Source organism: Pagrus pagrus, assembly GCF_965226575.1.
Source record: "Pagrus pagrus genome assembly, chromosome: 4".
Lineage (NCBI taxonomy): Eukaryota > Metazoa > Chordata > Actinopteri > Spariformes > Sparidae > Pagrus > Pagrus pagrus.
The window spans coordinates 4,880,295-4,908,281 of NC_140188.1; the positions used below are offsets into that span (position 1 = coordinate 4,880,295).

The following is a 27,987-nucleotide window of genomic DNA, read 5'->3' on the forward strand; positions in this document are numbered from 1 at the left end:
GGTTCACAGAGTTTGGCAGGAGCAAGACAGTTTAGACTAATGAGGGGAAAAACTGTCCCATCTTTAAACCTTTGACATGTTACAGTAGGTGAAGTAGGAAAGAAAAACAATAGAAAAACATCGAGGAGGCCACAGCTGGAGGGGTGCAGCACGAGGTTGTGTTAATCATTCAAAATATGCGAAGTACACTGTGAAGTTATGTCATGTTTAAAAAAAAAAAAAAAACGACTCCACCCAAATTATTTATTCACAACCTCCCTCCCCCAGGTCCACGCCCTCTGACCACAGCTCATCCCTGCCCTGAGCAGTGTTAGTGCTGCCCATAGTGTTGCCAGGCATCCCTGAAAGAGGAGGTGCATTAAACTGGGAGAAGCAAGCAACTGGAGAGAAAAGTTAGCCTCAGTGTGGTGTGTGTACTAGTGTTTGCCTTATCCCCGTTCAGCAAGCAGAGTGAGGATCCATGCCAGGTCTGGAGCTCATCTGAAATGCATTAAACCCTGGAGAAGAACGATCCTCTGTAATCTGCGTTGGCGCTCTGCTGAGGGTTCCTATTTGCTGTCAGAGGTACACCCATGCATGTAGCAGCAGCTCCTCCAAGAGACTGACTGTTTTTGTATCCTCAAGTCAAAATATTTTCCAAGCTCCAGAGGGCAAGACTGGAGAGAGGGAGAGCTCGAGGTGCTTGAAGAAGTCTCCATAAGAACGTGGTAAATACTCCTTTTCTAAACTTTAAATGTGGCTATAATGATCAGCTTGTATTGTAACTTTTACTCAAAAATGTGTTGCCAGATTGTGATACAGTGGGGGAATCTGAGCCTTGATTGTATTTAATGAGTGCAAAGATCACAACTTAGTTCCAGAGTTAATGAAAAGGAGATTTTTTAAACTGATTTTGAACATTTGTTTTTCCGTTTCATCATTTAGATATTGTAGCATGACTCTCCTTCTCCTCCTACTTGTTGCTCCTGCTTGTAACATTTCTTGTTCTAATTCCAAAACTATGTTGCAATTGTGGCACACAAACCCACAAGGCATTTTCCACCAGCTTTGAGCCTTAGAAATTGATCCCAGAGCCTCAACCAAACCTTTGATTCTCAGAGGAAGCCTGTAAAGAAACTTTTACTCGTACAGCTGGCTGGCACTGTACTTTTGTATGTAACGGCGGTCAAATTACATTTAATGTCTCTGCTGTAGATCTCCAGGGTTCGCCATTTTGACAAGAACTCTTTCCACACTGGTCTTGTGACATGTCAGGACAGTGTTGCCTATTTCCCCGTGGGGCAGATCTTTTTTTTTTTTTTTATCCTCATTTAAATGGGATTTGCAACAGAGAAGCTCTCCGCAGATGAGTTAACGTCTGCCGACACGTGCCTTGCCTTTATGCCTTTGTGTCAGTCTACTTCTCATAATGACTTGTACCCTCAACTTCCTAATCCAGTGTTTCTGGAGAAAAAAAAGATTGTTACTGAAGGGTTAAATTTGTTTTTCCATGAATAGACGACCCTCTAAGAGGTCTTTTCCTTACATGAACAATTGAGCACGTATTTCATGTTCCACTGAGAGGAACCGCAGAGGATAAAAGGAATGTCTTACTCATTTCACTGTAGAGAAATGAACCGTGCCCCTGCAAATCCTGACGCAGGGCAGGGTTTGCAAGTTTTCCAGCGTGAACACCAACTTTTTCCAGGCTTGTACTGACAATGCCTGGCAGACTCCTGGTGGGCTGAAGCTTTCCTCAGATTCCTCATCCTTACACAAGGTTGTTCACCAGATCATTTCTGCAGGCTGGATTAATCTCTTTTTCTAAATTGGATTAACCTCTATTTCTTTTTCTGTCCATATCTCAGGGGTAAACGTTATCAGTGTGGCGACTGTATTCAAAGGGGAAGACCCAGACTTCAAACATAACATCAGCCCTATCATTTCCCTCGACGTGTGCACAGGAGGCTTCAAGGACAAGTGAGCAGCGTTCACATAAATACAGGAAACATCTGAAAGCTTTCCAAGGTTCAGCAACAGGAAAGACAGCTCCAAACAACAGACACTGATTTTTATAAGAAGCTCCCTATCTCCCTGTTAGTCAATCAAAATGTCTCGTTGGGGGCGAAAAAATGTGAAAAAGGCACCTGAGGTGATCCGCACTGTGACAGAAGGGCTCAAGTCCCTGTACCGTAAGAAGCTGCTGCCTCTGGAGCAGTTCTACGGTTTCCATGACTTCCACTCCCCCAGTCTGGAGGATGCAGACTTTGATAACAAGCCCATGGTGTTGGTGGTGGGACAATACTCCACTGGAAAGACGACTTTCATCAAGTAAGACATTACAGCTCTGCATCAAACATTTGTACACTGTTAGATTTGTGTGATTGCTAAGTTTAGTACTGAATGAATCACAGAGTATATGTGTGACTGACAGGTATCTGCTGGAGCAGGATATTCCTGGAAGCAGGATAGGACCTGAACCCACCACTGACTGCTTCACTGCCATCATGCATGGGGAGGTGGAGGGAGTAATCCCTGGGAACGCCCTTATTGTAGACCCCAACAAGCCCTTCCGCAAACTCAATCCTTTTGGAAACACCTTCCTGAACAGGTGAGAGGAGTGTGTTTATTCACAGTGTTGTGTAATGATTCCACTGAGGGAGCCAGATGCAGTATGAAACAGACAGAGTATGTGAGAGAGGGAATACAGGGAAGAAGAGATAACAGAAAGTTTTTTAGCTCACTGGAATTTCAAGTCCTTGTGCCAAATTTCAGAGAGGGGAGGCACTTTCCTTATTTGTGGAAAAACGGAGAAAGGGAGCGATATCACCCGAGACAGTGATGAAAGCTGATGTACTCAGACAGGAACTGCGATGTACGCAAGTTCAAAGTCAAGGTCGGAGGGCACCACAGCCCCTCGGGGCAAAGACAAATAAATGAAGTCACAAACATTGTGGGCCTCAACCTGTAAGAAAAACATTCAAGTTCTTTCCTCTACTCTGTTTACTGTCTGGGCTGCCAGATTTCTGTGTATGTTTTTCCACTGATGTAAACCAAGAAAGAAGTCAAATGTTTTACAATAAAGTTCTGTTAGTTGCTGGAAACACGGACATGCAGTCCCGACGTGATAGGAACTTACAGTACCACTGTTCCTGGGGCTCCAATGTGAAATTTCTGGTGCCAATTTTCCAGCAGAGTCCCTCTCTCCCTCTGCAGGGTGTGTTTGCGAACGTAGTTGCGTCTCTCCTTTTGCTTTGACTTCCTGTTCTGGAGACCGGTGGGCTCGTTAAGCTCATAAGCTACAGGAAGTGGTGTTGTTGTTCTAAGCCACACATCGTTAGCGGGCCTTATTGTTTGATTCTGGCAGTAGTGGTCATTTTCCTTCAGGAAGCCCACAGCAATGAGAGGCCTGCTTGCACACAATGGCCGTCAGCAGGAGGGGTGGGGGTGTGGAGAGGGTAGTTTCCAATCTGCTTCTTAGATCACGTTGGCTTCTTTGATAAGAGTTAACCATTTCTCACATGATTTAGATTCTTTCCTTCTGCGCAAACAATGCTTCAAACACAACTGACCTGTGTGAACTTATCAATCGTTTATCTGACTCGTGTCTGCTGATAAAAATACCAGGTTCCAGTGCGCCCAGATGCCCAACCAGGTCCTGGAGAGTATCAGCATTATTGACACACCGGGAATCCTGTCCGGTGCAAAGCAGAGAGTGAGCCGAGGTGAGAGAAGTAACAAAGGTAAGGAGAGGGCAAGGGGGGCCTGCAGAGACACACATCCCTGAACGTCGTCGCCTCACAAACTCATCTCCCTGGCACGCCTGGCTAACTCATGGGACCAATTTGCTCTGTCACAATAACACTTGGCAGCAGAGCAAGAAAAAACATCATTGAGAAGACTGAGCAGCCATAAAACCATGATCAGGAACAGACATGGTACAAACAGAAACTCTCTCAGCACATCATGAGGAATGTACTCTCGGGAAATAACAAACATCACCATCTCACAATAGTTCTCACTTTTCCATTCATCCACGCTTAAAGTAACCCATTATTACTCAAATCAATCTGCATGAGCAACTAACAAGTTTAAAAAATTGAAATGGTCTGCGTACTGCAAACTATGATAGACATATGTCCTCACTCACAACTGGTGATATATTGCAGATATTTTGGTTTTATCACTGAGGTTTAGAAACATCTGTCTGTGAGATTTCTGTAATCACCCCAATACAACGGAGGTGAAAGGAATGTTGTTTGTGGTGCTCGCAGTACTGGGAACTTACATTTTAAATGATCAGTACTGACATCTCTTTACAGAGCGTTCCAGTGTCTGTGAATAATCCAAACTATTTCTTTGGTGAGAAGTAGTTGCAATGCAAACTCAACTCACAGTGAAGTTTTTGGGTTATCTGGGGACATTTCTTCAGAAAGTGCTGTGAGCGCCACAAACAGTACAACAGTGAAAGAAACTTTCAGAGATGGATATCTGATAAAGCTACGTGACTGTATGTAACATATGTAATGTGTTTTTTTATAATTTGGATGAAATGACCATCATGAATGATTGTGTTCATACCGATGGAGAAATACTAAAAACATGAAAATTGGTTTTGTGAGACTATCTTGCATAAATCGAAGCTGTTGTGGGATTGAGGTGTGCAGTACCCAAAAGTCATAACTGAGTAAAAATAAAGATATCGTGCCAAAATATTACTATGGTAAAAGTGAAAGTCACCCATACGAGTAGTACTTTAGTAAAAGTCTTAAAGTATCTGATATCAAATGTTCTTAAGTACCACAGTGATTTATTTTGGTAGTAAATATTCCTAAGTATTAAAAGTACGAGCAAAAGTAAATTATACATATATTTACATGTTTGTATATACTGTATACTATGGGTTGACCGATTATTTGATCCGATATTTAGCATTTTCACAATTATATTAATCTCTGATGCAGCGTGCAATCTGTAAAGTAACTCATAACTGAAGTTATCAAGTAAACATAGTGAAGTAAAAAGTACATTTAGTACCTGAAAATACTTAAGAACAGTACTTGAGTAAATATACTTAGTTACATTGCATCACTGGAGGTGTGAAGGGTTTGTGTCTGTGTTGACCTTCTACCCTCTCCTGCCCCGTTTTGTTGAGTGCATACTGCTCATTTAGGTTCATGAACAGCTTAGTTATTCATCCCTTTTTCGATCCAATCAGGCTACGACTTCCCAGCTGTGCTGCGCTGGTTTGCAGAGCGTGTGGACCGCATCATCCTGCTGTTTGATGCCCATAAACTGGAGATATCAGACGAGTTCTCCGAGGCCATTGGCGCCCTGAAAGGCAATGAGGACAAGCTGCGAGTGGTGCTCAACAAGGCAGACATGGTGGGCACCCAGCAGCTGATGCGAGTGTACGGTGCACTCATGTGGTCCCTGGGGAAAGTGTTTAACACCCCGGAGGTTCTGCGTGTCTACATTGGCTCCTTCTGGTCAGAGCCGCTGATGGTTGCAGACAACCGTAAGCTGTTTGAGCTGGAGGAGGAGGATCTGTTCGCTGACATCCAAAACCTTCCTCGCAATGCAGCTTTGCGTAAGCTCAATGACCTGGTGAAGAGGGCACGTCTGGTTCGGGTGAGTGTTTTTGGCATGTTAACAAGTTGACATTACTGCACTTTAATCATGTTTGCAATGTGTTTAAAGTCTTTGCTATACTACTTGTGAATCCCAGGTCCATGCCCACATCATCAGCTACCTGAAGCAGGAGATGCCTTCTGTCTTCAGGAAGGACAATAAAAAGAAGAATCTGATCTACCAGCTGCCGGTTATCTTCTCAAAGATCCAGCTGCAGTACAACATTTCTGCTGGAGACTTCCCAGATTGTACTAAGATGCAGGTTAGTCTGAGAATGTTTGTTTCACTACTACGCACATCTGGAAGGCAATTATGTAAAGACTGCTCTTGAACTGTTCCATACTGACCCACACATTTTCCTCATTCCCTTCCTAAAGGAGCAACTGATGGTTCATGATTTCACCAAGTTCAAAACCTTGAAGCCTAATCTGATGACAGCCCTGGATGAGTTGCTCTCCGCTGACATTGCCAAGCTGATGCCCCTCCTGCGGCAGGAGGAGCTGGAAGCAGGTGATCAACCAGGTGTGCAGGGTGGAGCCTTCCTTGGGACGCGTGCCGGACCGTTCAATGAGGGCGACCCCTTTGCTGAGGAGAACGGAGAGGGATGCGAGGAGGAGGAGGATTGGGTGGTGACCAAAGACAAGCCCAAATATGATGAAATCTTCTATAACCTTGCTCCCAATGAGGGCAAACTGAGTGGCACAAAGGCGAAGGACTGGATGGTGAGCTCCCGCCTGCCCAACTCGGTGCTGGGTCGCATCTGGAAGCTGTCGGATCTGGACCATGACGGCATGCTGGATGATGAGGAGTTTGCCCTGGCCAGCCACTTGATCGAGGTCAAGCTGGAGGGCCATGGTCTACCCCCTGAGCTTCCCGCACGTCTGATCCCGCCTTCCAAACGCAGGCAGAAGGGCTCTGATGCGTAGACTCCCTGGTGCTGAGAGAGACTCTTCTCTATTGGCTGTCACACCTATGCTACTGTTTGTATTTGCTCTTGTTTTTCCTCCAGACCCCTGTCAACGTGTTGTTGATTTTAATCCTGCACAATTGAATATACTGTATTAAAGTCAATCGTTTAGACTATAAGGCTTACTGCTAAAGATTGTGTATTAAAAAGTCACACGGGTCTGGTTGCTTCTTCCCTTTGGCTCCTCAAATTTAGCTTTCTATGACAAGCTTCAAAAATATATCTACCTGTGTTTGCTGAGCAGAATTTAAAAAAAGACTGGCAAGCAGTATTCAGCATTTATTTCACCGAATACAGAGAAAAAAGGAATCTGTATTAAATTCTTTGATTTCAACATTCCTTAAGTGACTAGATCGAGTGGCACAGTATTATCTAGGTGATAAATTTCAAGTCTAGTCAGTACAATGAGGGTTTCGTCTACACTTTTATTTACAGACTTATATTGCTCAAATTATTTGTTTATTGCATTTTAAACTCAAACTGGCAGCACAGCTCTAATAACCTGAATGCATTTCACTTCAAGGCTTTACATGACACGACTGTGCATACACTTTATACATTATTTTTGTTACTGTTGCTGTTGTTTTGTATGTGCAGGAGCAAGACCTCAGTCTTATAAAAGAACATGATGCTGGGATGAACTTTTCAACTAGACTGAATGATTGATATATTACTGACTACTGTACACAGCTCCACCAACTGTATGTAAACTATTATTATAACCAAATAAAATCTCCTGACTGTGACCCCTCTCTTTAGTCACCCTTTTGTAAGTAAAGATTTAGACAAAGCTCAAAGGAGTTAGTAAACTTTGAGAGATTATAAATGTTGCCAATTTAACATAAAGCACATGATCTTAAAGTTGAGAGCATTTAATTAGGCACTCTTTTAACAAGGTTTTCTTTTCTATCAAGCTCACTCGGTCTCCCAGTGACAGACCAGATAAACAGTGAGTCACACTCTCCCCTGCCAAGTCCCCATACCACCATTTTCCGAGTCTCTCTCCCCTGATTCCCACCATCTGAAGCCCTCCCTCTCTTTCTCTCACACACACACACAAACACACACATTTAGATACAGTCATTCCCCTTCATCCTTGCTAAATTCTTCATCCACTCTCTCGCTAGCATGCCTGGTAAGTATTTCTGGCTTTATCCTGTGTGTAAACTATGCGGTATAAGCACAAATATGTGTCCTGAGTAAAGCCGTGTGCGTCTCACATAAAGCTTTTAAGGTTCGCAGAAGAAGGGGTGGCCCTCCCGCCTCCCTATTCCACTCCTCCATGGAAAGAAACACAAATGAGAAACAGAGGCAATGCAGCCCTTTCCTCCCTGCTCTCTGGCTTACAGTGACTCACATATGAAGAATGCGGTGGGCTGGCCCAAGAGTTATTAATATCTCCTTTCCTAGGGTCCGCTAAGTTTCCTAAGGCTCATGCACAGGATCTAGACACTGTACCTTTATGAAGAACTTAACAACATCCCCCTATTTGGAGAATTCTTGAGATAGACCTGCAGCAGACCACACCCTCTCCTGTATATTTCTGTTCAGAGAGAAAGGGGGAGGTATTATGTGAAAAAAGTCAAGTGAAGTAACAAAATTCACTCAGGACGGCGGAAATCTTCTTAGTTTCCTGATAAGGAATTATCTTCAACTGTCTTCTTCTAGCACTGTCATTTAAGAGGGTAGAGTAAAAAATCCCCATAGCAGTTTGAACAATGCCTGCCTGTTACATAATTAGGCTCCACTGAGTCATAAACCATCTCAAACATTTGTGAAGCTACACAGTGCTGCCACAGCAATGAGGTGAAGACCCCCAAGCTACAGTAGAGGATCCCCACCAACATCAGACATCCCCAACAATGAAGCTTACTCAGTGAAACTGGGGTCTCCGTATACGTCACTCAGTGTTTACGTGGGGAATTCCTCACTAGCAAAACCTGCCATGGAAGAAAAACTGAGGTCATCAGCTCTGGAGAGGGGTGACATCTGGTGGAGACAGGCTTCCTGGCAACCACACACTTAAACTGTACACAACAGTGTCCAACTGTAGATGGCAGACGGGAGGCATGCAGCCCTGCACATGTACATTGAAAAAGTTACAGGTTGCCTTCCTGTACATACTGGCCCTGAAGTGACTCATGATGGAGTTCAATTCCAAGGTCAACCTTTTGTGCAAAACAGCATTTTAATGTTCAGCCATAACAAATAAGAGGCTTTAGCAGGCAGTCAGTCAAATAAGGGGGCTAACTTAGACTGCTGAAGTGTCAAAGTCGTTCAGCTCAGGGCTGGGGTTGAAATCAACATAGCAGCAATGCTGTAGGGATGACTATTGATGCTTCCACAAAATGTAGAGATTTTGATAAATAATTATCAGTTATGTGGATGTAATGATTAAGTGGGTAAAGGCAAGTATTAGATCAGCTTCAACAGTCTGGTAAATTCAGAAAATCACATCATTTTACTGTAATGCAGCCTTTAAAACAAGGTACAGACAATATTTATGCCACATAAAGATATTGATCACAAAATCAATGTATTATCATGATATGGCCCAGTCCTATTTCAGCTGGACTTAAGAATGCATTTATAATACACAGCTGGACGTAACAAGCACTGTGAGTTTTTAATCTGTCTTTTGGAGTTGCATTAGAGAAGGGATTACTCCATTGTCGGTGTTGACACAGTAATTAATGTAAGCGAGGACATGTATACTCCGTATACCATATCCAAGGATCTATTGTTATCAGTATTATCTTTAAATCCCTTTTTTTTTTGCTCTATTTTTTTTTATTCATTTTATTTATTTTTTTCTTATTGTTTTAACACTTTTTTCTTATATTTACTTGGAGAGGGGAAGAGGGAGAACAGGGAGAAAAGTTTGCTTTGTTGCATGTAATAGCGACTTGCTGATTGATTTGCTGTAATTTGCAAACAAAAAACTAATAAATACATTTATAAAAAAAAAATAATGTAAGCGAGCAAAAACTTTAAATTTACATATGGACACGAGTGTTATATTACGATACACATCCCTTTCTCTGCTTTGTTTTTTGTTACTTTGATTAATATTCTTGAATATATGTTTTTATTTGAGTATGATTAGGCCTATATTTAAGTCTGTTTTTTATTCAATTGTATTTGCATGATTGATCACATCTTCAGCTGCAGCCCTATATTATGTTACAAATGAGTAAAGTCAGTTACAGAGAATTGCAAATTTTATTATTAATCCAAACAATGAGCATGTTGAAAATATAAATGCTTAATATCTTCTCAAAAATATTTCCCATTTACCAGCCTCTTCATACCATATTCTGCTCAAACAAAAACACTGTCTCAGACATTCACATTTACAAAGACTGATGTAAAAAATATGCAAAATGTTTAGCAGTAAGAAAGCAAAACTAGTGTATCCCTATTAGGAGAAAGACAACATGTAGCATCAAAGGTAAAGTTATATCAGTGTATGTAAAACATCTTTGCATTCAAATACACATTCAACACATGGCATATTAATGTGTGACTAAAGCAGTCCTTTCAGCCTCTAATCAAATGTCACAAAAAGGCAGGTTTAATCACTACAATGAAAAGAGCATTTTTCCCAATCGTTTGCGATACATTTTTACTGATTACTGCAGTGCTTAGAAACTGAAATGATTTTTGATGTCTTTGATCTGTTTCATCATGTCACCAATTTGCTGTCCCTGTTCTCGGAGGACATCCTGAACAACCTTCTTCTGGTGGGCATTGAGTGAGACTGTTGTCCTGGCTGCAGGCACGTCCTTGTCCACTTGTGTCTTCTGGTAGTCCATCTTCATGTTCACCTGTTTGATGCAGTTATCCAGGTGTTTCAATTGATCGCTGATGGTCTGCAGCTCCTTCTTCATATCCTTTTCACTGTTTGACAGTATGGGTAGTCGGCTTTGCAGGCTGTGAAGTACTCTTTTAACCCTGTTCATAATGGCTTCCTGGCGATACTTTGCATCTTCGTACTTATCAGCCAACCTCTCTGCTGCCTCTCTCAGAGTCATCCTCTCCTCCTTGCACAGAGCCATCTCTTCCAGCTGCTTGTTCTTCTGACCAGTCAGGAGTTTTACCCTCCTCTGCATCTCTTCACGAGCCATGTCCTGCTTGAGAATGTACTCCTCACTGAAGACCTGGGTGGCTCTGCTGAGGAGCTGCAGACACTCTGGAGGAGGTGGTGATGAGTCCTTGTCCCCAGCCTTGAGTACGAGAGGATTGGTGGAGCTACGTGCCAGGATGTTGCGGATGTGCTGCTCGAAGGAGTCCTCGGCCAGTCCGCGTAGAGGGGAGCTGCCAGAGCCGGGACCTGGATGAGAACAAAGCAGGGGAGGGGAGGGAGGGCGAATGGAGCTCAGCAGGGGCAACAGGATGCATTCGTAGATGTTGGTGATGCAGATCATGGTGGCGCCCAAGGAAAGGTCAGACACAATCAAAAAGCCACGAACTGGAGCCGACTGACTGGTTAGGAGAGGTCTGGTACAAAGAATGTGCTCTACAATACATCGCTTCTCAGCAGCCAGCTCCTGGAGACTGTCCTTATCCTCTTCGCCTGACTGCAGGAACTTCTGCAGCTTGTTGACCCAGATTAGCCCCACACTGTGCACTCCTGCTTCATGGGTGCAGTGATACCGGTGCTGGCACAGAGGGTCCCTGTGCAGTCTGATTGGGCAGGTGAAATCAAACTCTTGAGGTTCCTCGTCCTCTCCTGTGGCTACTTTGAGGGTGAGCTCCAGCTCAACGCACTCAAATACATAGAGAGCCGGCACTGCTTCAGTACCTCGGATCCACTTTTCCACTGCCCCTGCCTCATCCTCTTCTTCAGACTCCAACACCACACAGTGGTACAGGGTGCCCGTTTCTGTGGCGATGACCAGGATACTAGGCACACATGGCAGGCAGAGAATGGCACAAGCATCATAGCCATAGTTGTCTTCTGCTGCAGGATACATGGGGAGGGGTCCGGCGGGTTTACTTAAAGTCACGCCGTTTGACAGGCTCGTGTAGCTCAGGTAGGTCTCCCCATTTTCGTAGAGGACGTACAGAGGATAGACCAGCTGTTCTTTGATCCGTCCTCCCAGCTGCCGAGGTGGGGACGAAATCGGCCCGAAGTCAAACGCCACTGCTATCTCACCGAGAGAGGCTGCATAGGAGCGGGCCGGAGGATTGACGCTGCTGTCATCTTCCGACTGCGACACTGGCAGGACTCTGGCCGGGGTCTGGGGCGACTTCAAGCTGTAAAACCGAATGGTGTTGTCGGATGTGAGCAGCACTAGGTGGGGCTCGTCGGTCTCGCTGGGGTACCAAGCCGCCTGCCGCAGATTCACCGACGGTGAGCTCGTGAAGAAGCGCTCCGCCACCGGGATGGTCTTGCAGTTGATGTCGCTCCTTCCGCCCTCGAACTCGGACCTCTTGCCCCACCGCTGAGGAAGCTCCAGCACCGAGACACCCCGCTGCCCGACGAGGGCGACGTGGTGCTGCGTTGGACTCAGCAACACCTGGCACACTTCGAAGAGAGGAGGGTTGATGCACAGCAGCGTTTGATAGTTCCCGCTACTGTGACTCTCATCCGAGTTTAGCTGCCGCAAATTAGCCGTGTAGAACACGCGGTCTGCGTCGTCCCACACGAAAAAGTCCACCCCCAGACAAAAGGTGAGGTTTTTAGCGACCCCCCTTTCGTTTGAGCTGGGCTCCAAATCCAAATTCTCTCGTATTTTCCTGAAAATGCCATGGTTTGGTAAGCCATCCAGCCACCGCTCAGCACTGAATGCCGCCATCTTGATCCACCGTGGGTTCCAGGGAAAAACAGCCTATGGCAACCGCTTCACGACACCATACGTCATTTAACGTATTACGTTGGCCGGTGTCGTACATTTTGCAGAATCACCATGGCGTTGAAAGAGACTGCGGGGCTGTACGAGACGCTTAAAACGGAATGGAACAAGAAAAACCCAAACCTGAGCAAATGTGGAGAAATACTGAGCAAACTTAAGGTAGAGGCGCACGTTTATGTGTCTGTTTTTTGGTTTTATGAGTAGAACCAGGAAACGCTGCCTGTATAGAGGCGTTAGCGCTGTTAGCAAATGTAGCTAAGCGTGCTAACTTAGGCTAACCAGGCTAACGCTGTGTGTAGAGTTTTCTGATGGGCGAACTTTAGACACATACAGTTGTTTTCATTTTTGGGTGATAACTTCAGGTTGATCTGTCTCAACTGCATGGTGTTGTTGGGCAGAAAAGTTAATTTTAGGAGTAGAGACAGTCAGGACACAAGTCATCACAGTCAGTGTTGCTAATGTTAACGTAACGTTACTGTTTGCTAATTCATTGTCAAAGCAGTTTTAACCCGAAACTTACATCCAAAACAAACATGTGGACGCCAGTTAATTAAGACCACAATGTGTTCCTCTGTTTCTCTAACATGAGATATTGCTCATTATTAAGTTATATGTGTTATGTTGTAATTCTATCGTTTAGATTATGTTTTGTTTTCTAAAAACTGTCACCGGAAAAGCTGCTAGCAGGTATTTTAACTGTTATGAACGATTAATGGCATTATCTTATATTATGACTAAGAATTGGGTGAACACAAGCGACAGGTTAAGTTTGATTTTATGAATGATTTTTATAGAAAATGACAACAAACATTTCTCTTACAGGTGTCGTTACTGGAGCTGAACTTCTTACCTACCAGCGGGTCCGCGCTCACCAAGCAGCAGCTCATTTTAGCTCGTGAGTATTGGTGGCAAGTCAAGCTGACGGATGACATTCATGTTATTCATGGACTTTGACAAGTTATCAAACATATCCCCAATTAAGATAGATGTGTTGTCTCTGTGTTTCAGGTGATGTCCTTGAAATTGGAGCCTTGTGGAGTATCCTCAAGAAGGACATCCCATCCTTTGAGAGATACATGGCCCAGCTTAAATGCTACTACTTTGATTACAAGTAATGTCACCTTCTTGTTCTTTCATGTGTACTAAGATTTTGCTAAATAGTACTCACAGGAGGTCTCTAACATTGCTCTTTCTTTACCTTTTTGTCATTAAGGGATGAACTGCCAGAAGCTGCCTACATGCACCAGTTACTTGGACTGAACCTGCTCTTCCTGCTCTCACAGAACCGCGTGTCTGAGTTTCACACAGAACTTGAGAGGCTGAGTGCACGAGATATTCAGACCAACGTCTACATCAGACACCCAGTGTCATTAGAGCAGGTGCTGCAGTTTAACCCTTGACGAACTCTTCTACAGTGCCTGGGTATCATGGGCAAAATTTTAATCTGTTGGTCCAATTTCTAATTTGTTGTCTGAAGTTATTAATTATAAGGTAGATATTACAAACTAATTGACACAACTTATTAAAATGTACCCCCAAAATGAATTCAGGGCTCAGTGATATTCTCTATTTACATATAAGATTAACACAGTGTCAATAGTAACTTATATGTAAATACCATCTTAATGTTTTCTGTTCTCTCATGGGCTTTTCAGTACTTGATGGAGGGAAGCTACAACAAGGTATTTCTTGCCAAAGGCAACATCCCTGCTGAGAGCTACACCTTTTTTATAGATATTCTGCTCGACACAATTCGGTAAGAACCAATATGGTAGCCATGTCTACTATCATTTCTACTTGTGTTCAATTGATACAGCCCTTTCTGTGGTTATAACTAATGTGGATGTTGGTTTTCCCTGTGAAATCAATTTGTATTTTGTTTCAGGTCCCAGTTGCATCATGTGGTCTTAAAATGCTTATGCAATACCATGACCATGGAAAATACTGGCATATCTCATGATAGGTTCATTAAGACAATATGTCAGGACACCTTCAGCATAGTTATAGTAATCTGTTTAAACACCATTCAAAATTTGTGAGATCATATGATAAGCTGCAGGTAACCACAGCAGCAAAACTGATCGTTTATGCTGTCTTACTAGTTAGCGCAACACCTTCACCAAAAGAAATTTGTAACATTTAAACACATTCTCATTTTCTCAAAACCATTTTTTTTTTTTTTTAAACCCCATCATAACAGGTAAAGTTCATATATCAATCAATGCGCGTACATTACATACATTACATTGAGCCTACATTAGGTTATTTATGACTTGTACTGTGGGAACTGGCTAGAAAAACAGGTAAAACTCAACAAAGATTACAGAACAGCTCAACAACTCAAGACGTCACATTAGGATGTAAGTCATCCAGACCACTAGGAAGCATGGTCTAATATTTCAAAAGGGTGCATTTCACAATAAAATTCCCAAAACAATAGGGATTTCCTAGTGCAGAATTTACAGAACTGAATCTATACTAGAGCCTGTCAAAAGTAACAGAACAGCCCCAACTCATAACATCACATTAAGCAGTAGTCCATCGTTCAGACCCCTGGGAAACAAGGTCTGTAAGGTGAAGATCCAATAAGCCTCACGTTTCTTTAAAAACGGGTCAAGATCACCCCCTCTAGGTGGCAGACTAACTCTTTCAATGCCACAAAAGCGTAAGGTGGAAATGTCATGAATTTCATCATTAAAGTGTACAGCAACAGGACAATCGCGGTCACTACGTATGGCGGGTTTATGTTCACTTTTACCCACGTACATTAATCCACATGGTCAACGGAGTGTGTACACAACGTGCGTGGAGGCGCACGTGATGACACTGTTGATGGAAAAAGTTATTTTAATTTATCAGGAAGACCAGATGATACCATTTGTCTTTCGAAAGATAACTTCAACTAAAACTACTATCTTTTTAAATTGCAGTGATGAGATCGCAGGTTGCATAGAGAAAGCATATGAGCAGATCCAGTTCAGTGAAGCCACCCGTGTGCTTTTCTTCAGTTCCCCCAAAAAGATGACAGATTATGCCAAGAAGGTATGTATATTTTCATTTGGAAACCAAAGTTTGAAGTTGCAGGTTGATACTTAAACATACCATTTGATATGTTTCTTCATGATTTGTCTTGGCAAGAAAGACAAACTGCAGACACAATATCTATTGTGCTGGCAAAACCTGAAATTACATTTAATATTTCAAATGTGAAAAAGACTGACTGGAATGGCAGGTTACTTGTTAACCTTAAGCTGTTGTTCAACAAGTTTATCTTGTCGTTTCATTTTTAAAATTAAAACAAACCCCCTCTTGCCTACAAGGAATAACATGTCACTTCAATCTTACTTTATTTCAGAGGGGATGGAGTTTGAGCCCAGATGGCTATTACTCTTTCACCAGTCAGCAGCAGCGGACAGAAGAGGTGACCATCCCCTCTACGGAGCTGGCACAACAGGTCATCGAATATGCACGACAGCTGGAAATGATTGTGTAATCCGCCCCCAGGAACACACTCAACCATGTACAGACACACTCAGACACACGCCGCTGATCCAGTATACATCCAGTCGGCGGTTTCCCTGAGGAATATGAATACATTGATTGCCAGAGTGGTTGATTTGTTGCCCATACCTCAAAAATCAATCACCATTTATTCTTCCTGTATTAAATCTGTCTGCAGGTCTTTCTGACTGACGGTTTGCTTTCATTTTAAAAGAATGGGAACAAAACTAAAAGTATCACCGGTGACCAGTCTGTTCAGCTGTTGCTACACATCTACCTTTTTATTGAAGACATTCAAGGGTTTAAATGTTAGTTATTTTATACAAGATGTCATTTGTCAAACATTACAATTTTATGGCATTCCCAGCTGGTGTTTGAAAAACAAGAACATCAAGTCCAACTAATACATATAATACCCTTGGGTCTCAGCTGTTTTACAGCTATAAGAAAGTTAATTACTGTCACCACCCTGTGACTTTGCCTTTCATTGTCAACACAAAACTATCAACACAACTCAACATTTATACCCAAATTCAAGCAAACCCTTTTTGTACACAAAGTTCATTTTCTCCTTAGTAGAGCCCACAGAAATGTATTGCCCTTGCCTTGTATCCTAGCAACAGAGAGAATTGCCATTGAAGTTTGAGTGTTTTCTAAATGGTAATGCCTCTTCCTCCCTAGATGGTTTGTAATCCAGTTGATCTTACAATGCAAATATTTGTCTGCAATAAATGCTTCAGAAAATAAACTTTTTGAATGGCCGTGCTGTCATCTTTTTTTACACTTCAGCTCTAACTTCCCATGGAAGAAAGTAATTTACAGAACATTAACTATTTTTTAAATGCATATCATTAACATAAGACACATTTTTAATGTCTTCTCTCACTGGTGAGAATCTCCCCCCTCCTGCTTCTCTCTCAAAGCAAAGGAAGCTGTAAATCTTGGGGTGACCAAAGGACACTCAGACTTGTAGATTGGGCGTTCTTCAGACCTGTGGAAGTGATGAGCAAAGGTGTAACTGACTGATTTTTAACCAGTGGCATAAGACAGATAAAAGGAAAATACAAGGAAGAACAAAACAGGTTGCATTTTTACTTAATGAGAATTACAAGCCTCATTCCCAAAAATCTGAGATGCTGTGTAAAGTGCAAATAAAAACTATGCAATGATTTGGAAACTAATTGTTTACAGACAAGTGTTCAGTGTTCCTGAGCCCATGTAGTAATATCTTTTGTACAATCACATGATTCACAAAGTGGTGAACCTCAAACCATCTTTGCTTGTGAATGAGTGAGCCTTTCGAGGATGCCCCTTTCATATCCAATCTTGATACTATTACCTGTTACCAAAAAAACCTCTTTACCTGTTGTATGTTACAAACAGGTGTTTTTGGAGCATTACACAACTTCCCAGTCTTTCTTTGCCCCGGTCCCAACGTATTTGAATTGATTTTAGACTAAGCATATATTTACAATATTAATAAAATTTCTATGGTACAATGTTAAATATATTGTCTTTGTACTGTTCTCAGTTGAATATTTGGCAAAAGGATTAGCAATTTGTAACTTTTTTTGGGGGAAAAAATGCGTCCCAACTTTTTTGGAATAAGGGTTTTACAGTTAATCATATCTGACTTTAACATTGAGTGTAGCTCACCACTTTTGGATGTTTGGCGGCAAACCTTTCCCTGGGTTGTGTTTACACAGCACCTTGAGGGAACAGGACTGGTTCACTGTAAATGGGTGCCAACGTCCCACAGTGTGTTCTGGAGGACCTGCAGGGGGGATGTCTGGCTCTTGTTTTTCAGCCTGGCCATTCTTTCCATTCTTATCTTCTTTCTTAGTGATGTTTCTTGTCTTCTTATTAGGATGGTTTTGTTTCATTCCTTTGAGTTTGCCTTTTTTCTTAGGTTTAACAGCGGTATGTTGAGTTATAGTGACATTAGGTTTGTGCTGGAGTTTCAACTTGACACTTGAATCTGCAGCTGCTGCTTTCCCATTGACTGTTTGTATGCCAGATGAGGTGTTCCCATTGGTGTCATTGTCAACTTTGTTATGTTGAGGTGTATGATCTGCCTCATTGTGTTTCTTAGTTGTGTTTTCTTCCATTGCAGTGCAATCTTGCTGCTGTGAACCCTCTTGCACAGTGGTGACAGTGTCTTCAGCTGTTAGCTGGGAGCTTTTATCATCATCCCCTGGCATCTTTACTAGTACCATTACAGTGCCTGGTGTTGTGGTGTTGCTTTGCTCTGCAATGTTTTGAGCCTTGTGCAGCACTTTTGCCAAAGGTCCTAATTGCTGCTGGCATAAGTTTTCGGTTACACCCTGAAGTTGCTGTGAAATACATGACCTCAGAGCATCAGATTCTTCAGCAGTTCTTTTCACACCATGACATGGTCCAGGTCTTGCAGGTGTAGCCTGTTGGAGCACTGGTTTTGGATTACTGGTCTTTTTCTTCTGAGGTTTTGCAGGAGATGTGTGTTGTTGAGGCATTAATACAGCTGAGTGACATGGGTTATATTTTACTGGGTCAGCATTCTGCGATATGTTCACAGCCTTGGTACTGCTCTGTTCTCTGTTTTGAGGGGCATCAACAGCAGGAACTTGGTGAATCCTTGTGAGCGCTGCTTCATTGCCGTCGTTGGGTTGTATTTGGTGACTAATAGGTAGAGCAGGGCCTAGTCCTTGACTAGTGTTGGCAGTTTTATTGAGGTTTCCAGTTAAATCATTTGCTTCGCCATGGTTCAAGTCATTTGCCTTTTTAGCCACTGCTCCTTTTGTGGTCCCATTTTCCTCTTTTTTCACCTGTTTCGATGTGAAAGTACCCATTGTTGTTATTCTTGTATTTATCCTGCAAAATATAAAATAAAGTGGTATTATGAACAGACTTAAAGGATAAGTATGGTAATGTTCTATTTTTTTTTCTTATTGTCAACAAATCCCATTACAGGGCCAAAACCACCAACGAACTGATCTGACACCAAGTTTGGTTTGTGTATCATCTGTGCCACAGAGATCCATTAATGTCCAAAAAATATTAAAAACGCATCAATGAGCCATGCCGTTGGAGCCACACACAGGATTGGGGTTAGGAGGGAAGATTGAGGGATGACACAATCCAACACAAATCACCTTTAATCTCTTCTACTGTTTTCAACAGTGTCTAATAATATTTTGTCCAGAGCATAGATCAGTATTGTTTTTGTTTTAATTAGAGAGGAAAATATGGTTAAAGTTAATGACAACAAACGTATACACCACAAATGATATGCTATGATAGTTTTTTCAATGTTCTATAAATAGTGCCCTATATTTAACCAGTTTGGGGAGCACCATTGTCAGTGGTGGAAAGATACTTGGAAGCCATTTTTAACAATTTAAGTTGAAGTACCATGTCCAAATCACCAGGTGGCAGAACCCTGAAGCTTTGTCCACAGATCCAGTTGATTATCATCTTTGTATCTCTTTGTCATTTTGAGATATGGCATTATGAATTCGAAACTGCAGAGGGGATACGAGATGAACCAAGTACCTCTGGAATAACTGTCAAATCCTCTTATCCTCAGTAAACCAATATATATATATATTTTTCAATGAAGTTAGTTGTTAGGAATCCCTTTATCCAAAATTGTAATATAATTTTTCTTGTACATTTTTTTCTGTGAATGAAAATACATCTGTCAACACAGTGGACATCATGCAAAGGGTATATTCTGCCTATATAGATTCCACCTTATGTAACATGTTGTATATTTCAAGTTTTTCCTCACTTAACTCGAGGGTCTAAGGACAGAGGATGTCGCTCGCTGTACAGATTGTAAAGCCCACTAAGGCAATATGATTGTGATTTTGGGCTATATAAATAAAATTGACTTTGACTTGATTTGATTTATGTTGCATTTAAGTTATGATACAATTTTAACTGAATAGTTTAATAAGAGAGAAATGATAAATTATCTTAAGATTTTATCTAAATACACACCAAGTTCACACTATCTTTAAAGATGAACACCAGTGTTGTGTTATGTTTGAAGCATAACTTAAATCTCTAGAAGTACAAAGCTAATGTTAGGCTATAAACAGAATACCTTGCGGTTGCACGACTTAGACGTCACCACTACAGAGTAACGTTACATATCTGTTGTGCTCGGTCTTTATGTTATATTATGTAGAAAAAAAGGTAAGACTTGGAGTCACAAAAGGTTAATCAAAGATACGCACCGGGTAAGTTGATTTCCTGACGTTACTTCGCGGTACTTTGAAGGCAGATAAAGTTAGCTAACATCGACCGTTAGTTCTAACCGTTAGTTCTAACCGTTAGCTCGGTGAAATGGACGCTGGAGCTACATTAATTTAACGTCTGATGTAATTAACTAACTAGAATTTAAAGAATTTTTTTAAAGGTTATAGGCTACAAATAAATGTGCCTCGCATTACTGTATTATGATCGAGTTTATCCAAAGATAGTGATAATATTTAACAATATATGATCCCAAAAGTAAAAGGCCTATAACAATATATTGCCAAATATATCTCTTATATTGCATATCATTAACCTCGCCATGCGTCACTACGTTGTCATCAATTAACCTTTTGTAATCATAGCCAATCAGCATGTGCTATCATGTTAGGCGCTGTCCTGGGTTCTGAAATCTAGGTGGTCTACAAGCCTGTGACTAAATGCTAAAAACAAGACTTACCTGTGTGATTGAATCACAGAAGGTTGACTAGTCTACATAAGTTAACAACCCAACTTTTACAAAAGGGTTGGATTAAGAGAAAGTGTGCAGTTTTGTGTATCAAGGTAAGGGCATTTCTCTTTGAACCTGTTGCCTTCCCAGGGTCTCTAGCGCCGGAAGCCCCGAAGCAGCACCTGGACCTGGATGTCGTGTTTTCCTGGTATGTAAGGACAAATAATTCAGTCTCTTTCAGGAGAAAACTGTGTAAATGGACAGAAGGGGAGACAGTAACATTATATGAATGGACTGGGACTTATAGCCATTTTCAACAAGGACTCCACTGAAAAAACAATACGTGACGTCAGTCATTGTGATCAGTACCTACATGAATATTCTTTGTTTGATATTTGTGACGTTAAAGCAACCAGTTCAACGACAGACCATTTATCAAAACAGGGCTCGTCCGGGATTTGAACCCGGGACCTCTCGCACCCTAAGCGAGAATCATACCCCTAGACCAACGAGCCAGGTGAGGTCGGCGTCCACTGCTAGTGGTTATATATCAAATACATCAGAGGGACTTGCTGTAGGTTGACCCGCGAGTTGTATGATGTTTAATTAACCATTTGTGCACCACAACATGTCCGAGGCTTCAGTGCTTGCTATCGATTTCCGCTGTTATATGTGTGTGTGTATATGTATAAATACTTTTTATCTCACAGCTAATTGCGACGCATTATCTCATAAGAAGTTGCCATTATGAGACAATGCGTCGCAATAAACTGTGAGATTAAAAATCTGAATTATGAAAAAAGTCACAAAAAGTCTGAATTATTTTGACCTTTTAATCCCCAAATTTCGATTTTTTTTAATCTAATAACTTTGACTTTTTCATAAATATTACTTTTTATCTCAATTCCGATTTTTAAAAACTCATCAATATTATTTTTTTTATGTCATAATATGGACTTTCTGTCCCAAAATTATCAATTATTTTCTAAAAATTTCGACTTCAATCCCATAATTATTCATTAGCCTACGATTTTTTAATTTATTTTTTTGATGAAAACTACGTTTTCCTCATGTTTTTCTCTTTAACTGGCGGAAATGGTCCTCCATAGGGAAAACCCCAAATCACACGCGTTTTTTAAGTCGGAGCTGTGGTTTTGAGACGTGTTGCTGTCCATGGTGCTGAAACCTTGTCAACACTGGGATCCTGTAGTTCCCACTGGAACAGATTGTGTTCGTTTCCTGCTCATGATACTACAAAACAAGTCAAGAATGAAATAGGATCACAACAATAAACCACTCTTGTGCTTGTGCAATTTAAAAACAAATGCTAAGAAGCGATGAAGGACAACTCTTCAATATTTTCTTCTATATGTTTGCCCCGTGATAATCATGGGATCAACCGGAGGTCATTGATGGTTTACCCAGCTTTTCATTTAGCACTCACGTCACTGCATGCATCAGCAACTCAGTGCTCAATGCCGATAATTTAAAATAGCATGGTAACACTGACAAACCCTATAGCCCACCTAAAGCCACAATGCTGTCAATGATTAGTGCGGATGTGTTGGCACAAGGCAGGTAGAGTGAGAAAGGGAATAAGCGAGGGAGTGATTTGGAGCGAGAGAGAGAGAGAGAGAGGGAGGGAGGGAGGAAGGGAGGGAGGGAGAGAGAGGGAGGATGCTGCCAGCGGAAAATGGCTGCTGCAACCTCAAGCCTATCCTGATACACCGAAACGACATCAAGGTGGAGAGAGAGAGCGAGAGCAAGAGAGAGAGGAAGAGAGAGAAAGATTAGGAAAATGAGAGCAGATAGAGAGAGAATATGAGTGAGTCTGTGAGTGTTTCCTGAAAGGAGGATAAAAAGAGAGAGAGAGAGGAGACCCTGGGGTGGGCTGCTGCAAGCGGCGGGCAACACCGAGCCATGGAGGGCGAGTAAGTCCTTACATTTTCATTTTTAACATTGCACATATATATTCAGCCATCCGAGCAAAGCGGATAGAAAGAACGCCACCGCCATCAGTGTTACACCAACCCAGCATCATGCACTATTATCACAATCGGTGCTCTACAATTTAGCTGGCTGCCGAGAATAAAAACACCATTACGTAGTCTTGAATCAACAGCATACACCCCATTTCCGATATATCCATGCCACAATATGTGATACATGTTAAGCCACCTACATGTGGACCTGTGCTTTTAGACGACTGGCACACAATCTACACGCACAGGATTGGGGGGGGGGGGGGGGAATAATAATAATCCTGAAAACGTATTAAGCAAACAACAGAAGCTATATGTAACAATTCCGAACTAAATGCGTGGTTAGCGATTGGCAAAAACAGTCACGAAATCAATGTGTAAAATGTATGGGGGGGGAAAAAGGCGAAATATGGCGAGTTTGGGGCCAGCATCGCGTCATTCAAGACATGGCTACAGTAAAACGAGGGAGGGATGGAGGCGTTGTGATTTTTATCAACGTGTCTCGGGGTTTCATTATGATTTTTTAAAGCCAAACTTTATGAATGAAATGTGATTTTTTTTCTCTCTCTCTCTCTCGCTCGCTCTCCCTCATCCTCACCCCTCCTCTCCTCCTTCCCTTTTCTAATCGGCCCCCTCCCCCCATCTCTCGTTTCCTCTCCATCCTCTCACCCACTCGTTCCCTTTTTCCTTCCCCCTTTTTTTTTCACACGCGTTTGCATTGTATTTAGGCCCCTGATAAAATTTCCGGCTGAAATATATATATAGCTAACGCGCAGAGCGATGTCGAAGCCAGCCTCGCTCCGGCCCATTCATAAAAAGATATAACATATTATCGGGGTGTGTTAATGAGTGCGTGCAGCAGGGGCGGAATTGAGAAAAGGAGCGTCTGGGAAGAAAAAAATAATAATTGCAACAATTAAAATTCAGTGTGATGTAAAAATGACAAAAAAAAAAAAGACGCGGCCGTGCATGCGTTTCATGCACATGTCGAGCTGCGGTGCTGAATTATTCAGTCGACTGGCGAGGGCAGAGCTTCTTTCTGCAAGAAAACCGGGGCCTCTGATGGCGAATGGGTGCGTTCATTGATACATCTATCTGGGAAACACTCATTCTTCCGTCCTCCCTCCTCCCATTTAGCCATTTCTCTCAGCGCTGGCTTTCTTTCTATCCATTCGCTCCACGGCTGCTTTTATTCACACAGCCTGCAGTCAGTCGCACGCTGAACATCCCCATCCTCATGTGCTCCCGGCAGCTGAACTGTTCAAAGACCTCTCCAGATACGTCTGTATTTGTCACATTTGTTTACCGTCATCACATGCTAATTAAAAACCCGATGTAACTCATTCAGATGATTAAAAAAACCGCCTTGATATGTCTTCACCTGTCACTTCTGTCTGCTTTGTGTGAATTTCATCATGCACTCTCAGCTCAACAGAGCTGAAACCTGTACTGCATCTTTCCATTATGAAAGTTCATCTCTTCCTCTTTTGTTTAACGGAATGAATGTGCGTGTCAGCGCGTTAATATTGCGCGTATTTTTTTTGTGTCACTGTGTATCCCTGCGTTGTTTAATCAGCCTGGGCCTCTTGCTCACTCTCTTGGCTTTCCCCGACAGTGTGCGTGTTCGTGCGGTGGTGATGACACGTGATGACTCCAGTGGCGGTTGGGTGCCCCTTGGAGGTGGCGGCCTCAGTCATGTGGTCATATGTAAGGGGCGGAGTCATGACGGCAGGGGGCGGAGAGAGTACATCATACGTGGAGAACGGCTGCGAGATCGAGCAGTGAGTGTGTGCGTGTGTTATGGCCGTCTTTGGTGCCACGTTGCTCCTCAACACCACCTAAAGACCGTAGATTCACTTTCTGTGAGGGCATGATGTGACGAGGGGATGCATCTTGGCTGGTGAACTAACTTCTTATGTTTGGTGGGACTGCTGCTTGTGTCTTTAGCCGGTGTTGGAGTGTGCGGTGCAAAGGGGGTTAGTGTACAACAAGGTGAACCCCATCTTCCATCACTGGCGGGTAGAGGATCGAAAGTTTGGCCTTACGTTCCAGAGTCCTGCCGATGCCATCTCCTTTGAGAAAGGGCTGCAGGCTGTCTTAGACAAGCTCGACAGAGGTAGAGATACATGAGTCACATATAAAAATCATTAGCCGTGCTATCCAGCAACGCCTTAATCCTCTCTTTTCATGTGATCAAGGTTCTGACTCGCCTTCGTCCTCCACCCCAGAAGAGGCTGACACCGAGGATGACGGACAAGCTGTGAGTATCTGATCCGTTTGTCTGTGTCTTCACCCATGTCCATTTGTTGGTTGGTTGGTTGGTTGGTTTGTCAGCAGGCTTAGACAAAAACCAGACGACAGATTTCCATGAAACTTGAATGGAGGATGGGTCTCGGCCCAGAATATACCCCATTTACTTTTGGTGCGGGTCTGGATAAAGGGACGCCTCCAGTCCTTCAGTCAAACCCAATCCAATATTGAACTTGATAGCCCTGTATCACTCTAAATTTTGAACCATGCCTAACTCCTTAACCATATTTATAGTTCACCAGATCTTGGATCCTCCATCAAAGTTTTGTAGAAATCTGTTCAGCATTTTTTTTTTTGTAATCCTGCTGACAAACCAACCAACAAACAAACATACGGATCCAAATTACCTCCTTGGTGGAGGTAAAAAGCGCCATTTATGTTGACGCTGAGCCCAAATGCAGTTATCGATGTTTTTGACTTGTGGGATGACATGAGGCCTCTGCTAGTCCCATACAGGAAGTGAGTCGTCATCCAACAGCAGAAAGGAGATGCTTCCTAAACCCATCACCATAGTGACGAGCGAGTCGTCGTCTACCTGCTTTGTGCGGCCGGAAGAGTTTAGTTTTGGAGCCAGCCATGCTGTCACCACTCAGACACCTGCTCAGGTAGTACAGCAACTTCTGCACTAAGTTGTGATGATAAGAAAGTGTTGATTTAATGTTCAGTTGATTTCTCTGTCTGTGCTCTATTCACACTTGTGAGCTCTAATGACAATTACTGTAAAAGAATAGTTCTGAAAGACCCGTCTGGGAGCCTGCTGTGGGTCTAGCAGGTTTTTCCCAGCAAGATTAGTGCCATTTTACATTTATTTGTAGACATTCGAGCCATGACAAGACATGGAAGGTGGACTGGTTGATTATTTTTCCTTGTCTCCACCCTCAAGTCCACACCAAAGACATTTATTCCACATCAAAAAGAAGTAAAACAAAAATGGACCGCTGACGTCCTATAGAATGAACTCCTATCAAATTTGGGGTTCTTGATCACTTGTGTGTCTATTTGAGATCTCACATAGATGCACAAGCGATCAGCAGTCGTCTGTAGCTGCTGCCACAGTACACACTGTTCCTGACTCACTCTGTAATCCTATACCCTCTCCACAGATCCACACCAGGCCAGGACAGCACCAGCTTTCACAAATGACGGCTGTCTTGAATCCCCCAGCGCCCCCGCCCCCACCTCCTGCTCCACCTACTCCTCCGGTGGGTCCCCCGGCCTCATCTCCTCTGTCCCCCCTCTCACCCACTATTTCTCTGCTGGAGGAGGGAGACCTCCGTAGTGTGGACCCTTGCAAAGACCTGTGGGGTTCTCGAGGTTATGAGGACTACCGACGGGCAGGGGCCACCAGGACTATGGTCGGGGGGCTGACCGGGGGTGTGGTTGTTGGTAGTGGAGGGAGTATGCAGGACAAGTCAGAGCTGTGCGTGGTTCGCTTCGAGAAGGAGCTGGCAGGAGTGGGGACGGCAGGCTGTGACGTGACAGTGAGCCTGGACAGTAAAGCTTCCCAGCGTCTGTCCTCGTCGTCGCCCACCTGTATGTCAATGCCCAACGCTGTGTCAGGCGTGTCCTCAGGAGCCGGCTCACCCCAGGAGACGGGCAAAAGCTCGCCCTCTCCCTGCTGCATCCACACCTCACTGGCCACGCCCCGGTCGCGGACTCGTAAGAGAGGAGGAGGGGCCAGCAGCAGCGACCAGGGGGTAATCTCCCCCGACGACGACAGCCCCTGTCCTCAGGCTTCATCGTCATGCTCATCTCGCTGTGTGTACTGCCGCTCTGTTTTCAGCGCTTCGGAGAATGGGCGGGGCCGCTGCAGAGATGCCCCAGACCCGGCCCTGCACTGCCTGCGCCAGTGGACCTGTGTGTGGTGTGCAGAGAGTCTGCTCTACCACTGCATGTCGGACTCTGAGGGAGAGTTCTGGGAGCCTTGCTCATGTGATGACTCATTGGGGGGCCACCCGCACCCCCTTTGCTGTGCCCGCTGGTTGGCCCTCCTGGCCCTGTCGCTCTTCGTGCCCTGCATGTGCTGCTACCTGCCTTTGCGCGCCTGCCTGCGGTGTGGGGAGAGGTGTGGCTGCTGTGGGGGAAAGCACAAGGCGGTCCGATGAGGCCAGGCTAGGGGGTGGGAGGGGTTCTCTGGACCAACGAGGTTTGGGTGTTGAAAGGAGAGAGCATCTGTAGGGAAGCAGGAGATGGAGCTGAGCAGGTGGAACAGTGCTCTCAGTAGACCCAGACCTCTGACGTGGCCCTCCAAAGCCCCACGGCCTTCCACTGCATTCCGCTCTTTCTCTTTTCAACCTGGGGCCTTCCTCACTGGTCCATGCCTGCTGAAGGTGCACTGCACTCAGACCAGGCTCTGTGGGAGTCATCTGGAGCCTTCGTAGTGGATTTACTGAGGTTTGGCTGATCTAGAGTTAGCGATCAGAGACTTTATCGCAGGAAGAGAGTGGCAGAGGCAATGATGATGTGTACACTGTTTCAAATGTCTGTTTGTTTTTTTTTTATTTAGAAAGAAAAACACAAAAACAAAAGATGTTTATATATATGATTGTTATAATTTTAATTGGTATATTTTATTAAATGTAAAACATATTGACCGAATCCCCCAACGGCACACACTATCACATAATCACAAACATGAGATCTTGGGGACGTTATTTGTTTCATGTTGGCCTGTTTATCAGTCAGATGAACAGATGTCACCCTTTACCTCTAATTTTACCTCAGATGTAACTCAAACCCTGGTTAACACATGAAAAAGAGAAGGGTGAGACAGGTTTGAGCACGAGTGAGTGCAGTCTTCAAGAAAGTACGAGCATCTGAGACCACTAGTGTTAAAGTAGTAGACCACAGTGGTAGAAAGGTTATCAAATGCAAAGGGACAATTATTGTTAAGGGAAGTTGCAATGACAACCACAAAGACTTAAAAGTCATAATGTGATTCATTATGGTCCTTTGTAACCAAACACAAGGTTATTTATGTTTTCTGAAAGAAAAAAAATCAAGAATGTGTGTCGGACATTAAACACCCTCACTTTACACATAGTTTTTTCATCTTTCCATGTATTTTCA

The 27,987-nt window shown here is 43.2% G+C and overlaps 4 protein-coding genes and 1 long non-coding RNA gene across 8 annotated transcripts; 3 read left to right on the plus strand and 2 right to left on the minus strand.

Moving 5' to 3' along the window:
• Positions 1-324: 324 nt before the first annotated feature.
• On the plus strand, positions 325-7,323 carry ehd2b (EH-domain containing 2b). 2 transcript variants are annotated; one of them, XM_084350260.1, is made up of 7 exons: positions 325-707; positions 1,848-2,310; positions 2,414-2,590; positions 3,607-3,722; positions 5,198-5,610; positions 5,708-5,872; positions 5,988-7,323. In XM_084350260.1, the coding sequence occupies exons 2-7, from the start codon at positions 2,090-2,092 to the stop codon at positions 6,534-6,536; spliced, it is 1,641 nt and encodes a 546-aa protein (XP_084206386.1). In that variant the 5' UTR covers positions 325-707; positions 1,848-2,089; the 3' UTR covers positions 6,537-7,323. The 2 variants fall into 2 exon arrangements, with proteins under 2 accessions (XP_084206386.1, XP_084206387.1); XM_084350261.1 differs by having other exon boundaries at positions 3,607-3,704.
• Positions 7,324-9,780: 2,457 nt separating this feature from the next.
• On the minus strand, positions 9,781-12,378 carry nup88 (nucleoporin 88; the record flags this gene model as incomplete). The annotated part of the gene is made up of 1 exon (XM_084350879.1): positions 9,781-12,378. The coding sequence occupies one exon, from the start codon at positions 12,376-12,378 to the stop codon at positions 10,222-10,224; it is 2,157 nt and encodes a 718-aa protein (XP_084207005.1). The 3' UTR covers positions 9,781-10,221.
• A 78-nt stretch (positions 12,379-12,456) lies between these two features.
• psmd8 (proteasome 26S subunit, non-ATPase 8) lies at positions 12,457-16,697 on the plus strand. The gene is made up of 7 exons (XM_084350883.1): positions 12,457-12,594; positions 13,258-13,330; positions 13,444-13,546; positions 13,649-13,814; positions 14,091-14,191; positions 15,366-15,477; positions 15,791-16,697. Exons 1-7 carry the CDS (start codon positions 12,490-12,492, stop codon positions 15,926-15,928), a joined length of 798 nt encoding a protein of 265 aa, XP_084207009.1. The 5' UTR covers positions 12,457-12,489; the 3' UTR covers positions 15,929-16,697.
• Positions 16,191-20,272, minus strand: LOC311256088. Its single transcript, XR_014622440.1, has 3 exons — positions 20,157-20,272; positions 17,593-18,786; positions 16,191-16,927 (listed from the first exon to the last, which is right to left on the minus strand). It is a non-coding gene; the product is annotated as an uncharacterized lncRNA (long non-coding RNA).
• On the plus strand, positions 20,031-27,967 carry spred3 (sprouty related EVH1 domain containing 3). 3 transcript variants are annotated; one of them, XM_084350881.1, is made up of 7 exons: positions 20,031-20,159; positions 20,777-20,834; positions 24,224-24,389; positions 24,556-24,724; positions 24,807-24,868; positions 25,365-25,523; positions 26,022-27,967. In XM_084350881.1, exons 3-7 carry the CDS (start codon positions 24,246-24,248, stop codon positions 27,021-27,023), a joined length of 1,536 nt encoding a protein of 511 aa, XP_084207007.1. In that variant the 5' UTR covers positions 20,031-20,159; positions 20,777-20,834; positions 24,224-24,245; the 3' UTR covers positions 27,024-27,967. The 3 variants fall into 3 exon arrangements, with proteins under 3 accessions (XP_084207007.1, XP_084207008.1, XP_084207006.1); XM_084350882.1 differs by lacking the exon at positions 20,777-20,834; XM_084350880.1 differs by lacking the exons at positions 20,031-20,159; positions 20,777-20,834 and adding an exon at positions 22,319-22,557.
• The last annotated feature ends 20 nt before the right edge of the window (positions 27,968-27,987 follow it).

What these genes read in the sequence shown, in the direction of transcription:
- ehd2b (XM_084350260.1), top strand. Translation starts at nt 2,090, where the DNA reads ATGTCTCGTTGGGGGCGAAAAAATGTGAAAAAGGCACCTGAGGTGATC. An exon ending in GGAAAGACGACTTTCATCAA is followed by an intron (nt 2,311 to 2,413) that starts GTAAGACATTAC and finishes TGTGACTGACAG; the next exon opens with GTATCTGCTGGAGCAGGATA. An exon ending in GGAAACACCTTCCTGAACAG is followed by an intron (nt 2,591 to 3,606) that starts GTGAGAGGAGTG and finishes TAAAAATACCAG; the next exon opens with GTTCCAGTGCGCCCAGATGC.
- psmd8 (XM_084350883.1), top strand. Translation starts at nt 12,490, where the DNA reads ATGGCGTTGAAAGAGACTGCGGGGCTGTACGAGACGCTTAAAACGGAA. An exon ending in GCAGCAGCTCATTTTAGCTC is followed by an intron (nt 13,331 to 13,443) that starts GTGAGTATTGGT and finishes TCTGTGTTTCAG; the next exon opens with GTGATGTCCTTGAAATTGGA. An exon ending in ACCCAGTGTCATTAGAGCAG is followed by an intron (nt 13,815 to 14,090) that starts GTGCTGCAGTTT and finishes TGGGCTTTTCAG; the next exon opens with TACTTGATGGAGGGAAGCTA.
- spred3 (XM_084350880.1), top strand. An exon ending in CTTAGACAAGCTCGACAGAG is followed by an intron (nt 24,725 to 24,806) that starts GTAGAGATACAT and finishes CATGTGATCAAG; the next exon opens with GTTCTGACTCGCCTTCGTCC. An exon ending in CCACTCAGACACCTGCTCAG is followed by an intron (nt 25,524 to 26,021) that starts GTAGTACAGCAA and finishes CCCTCTCCACAG; the next exon opens with ATCCACACCAGGCCAGGACA.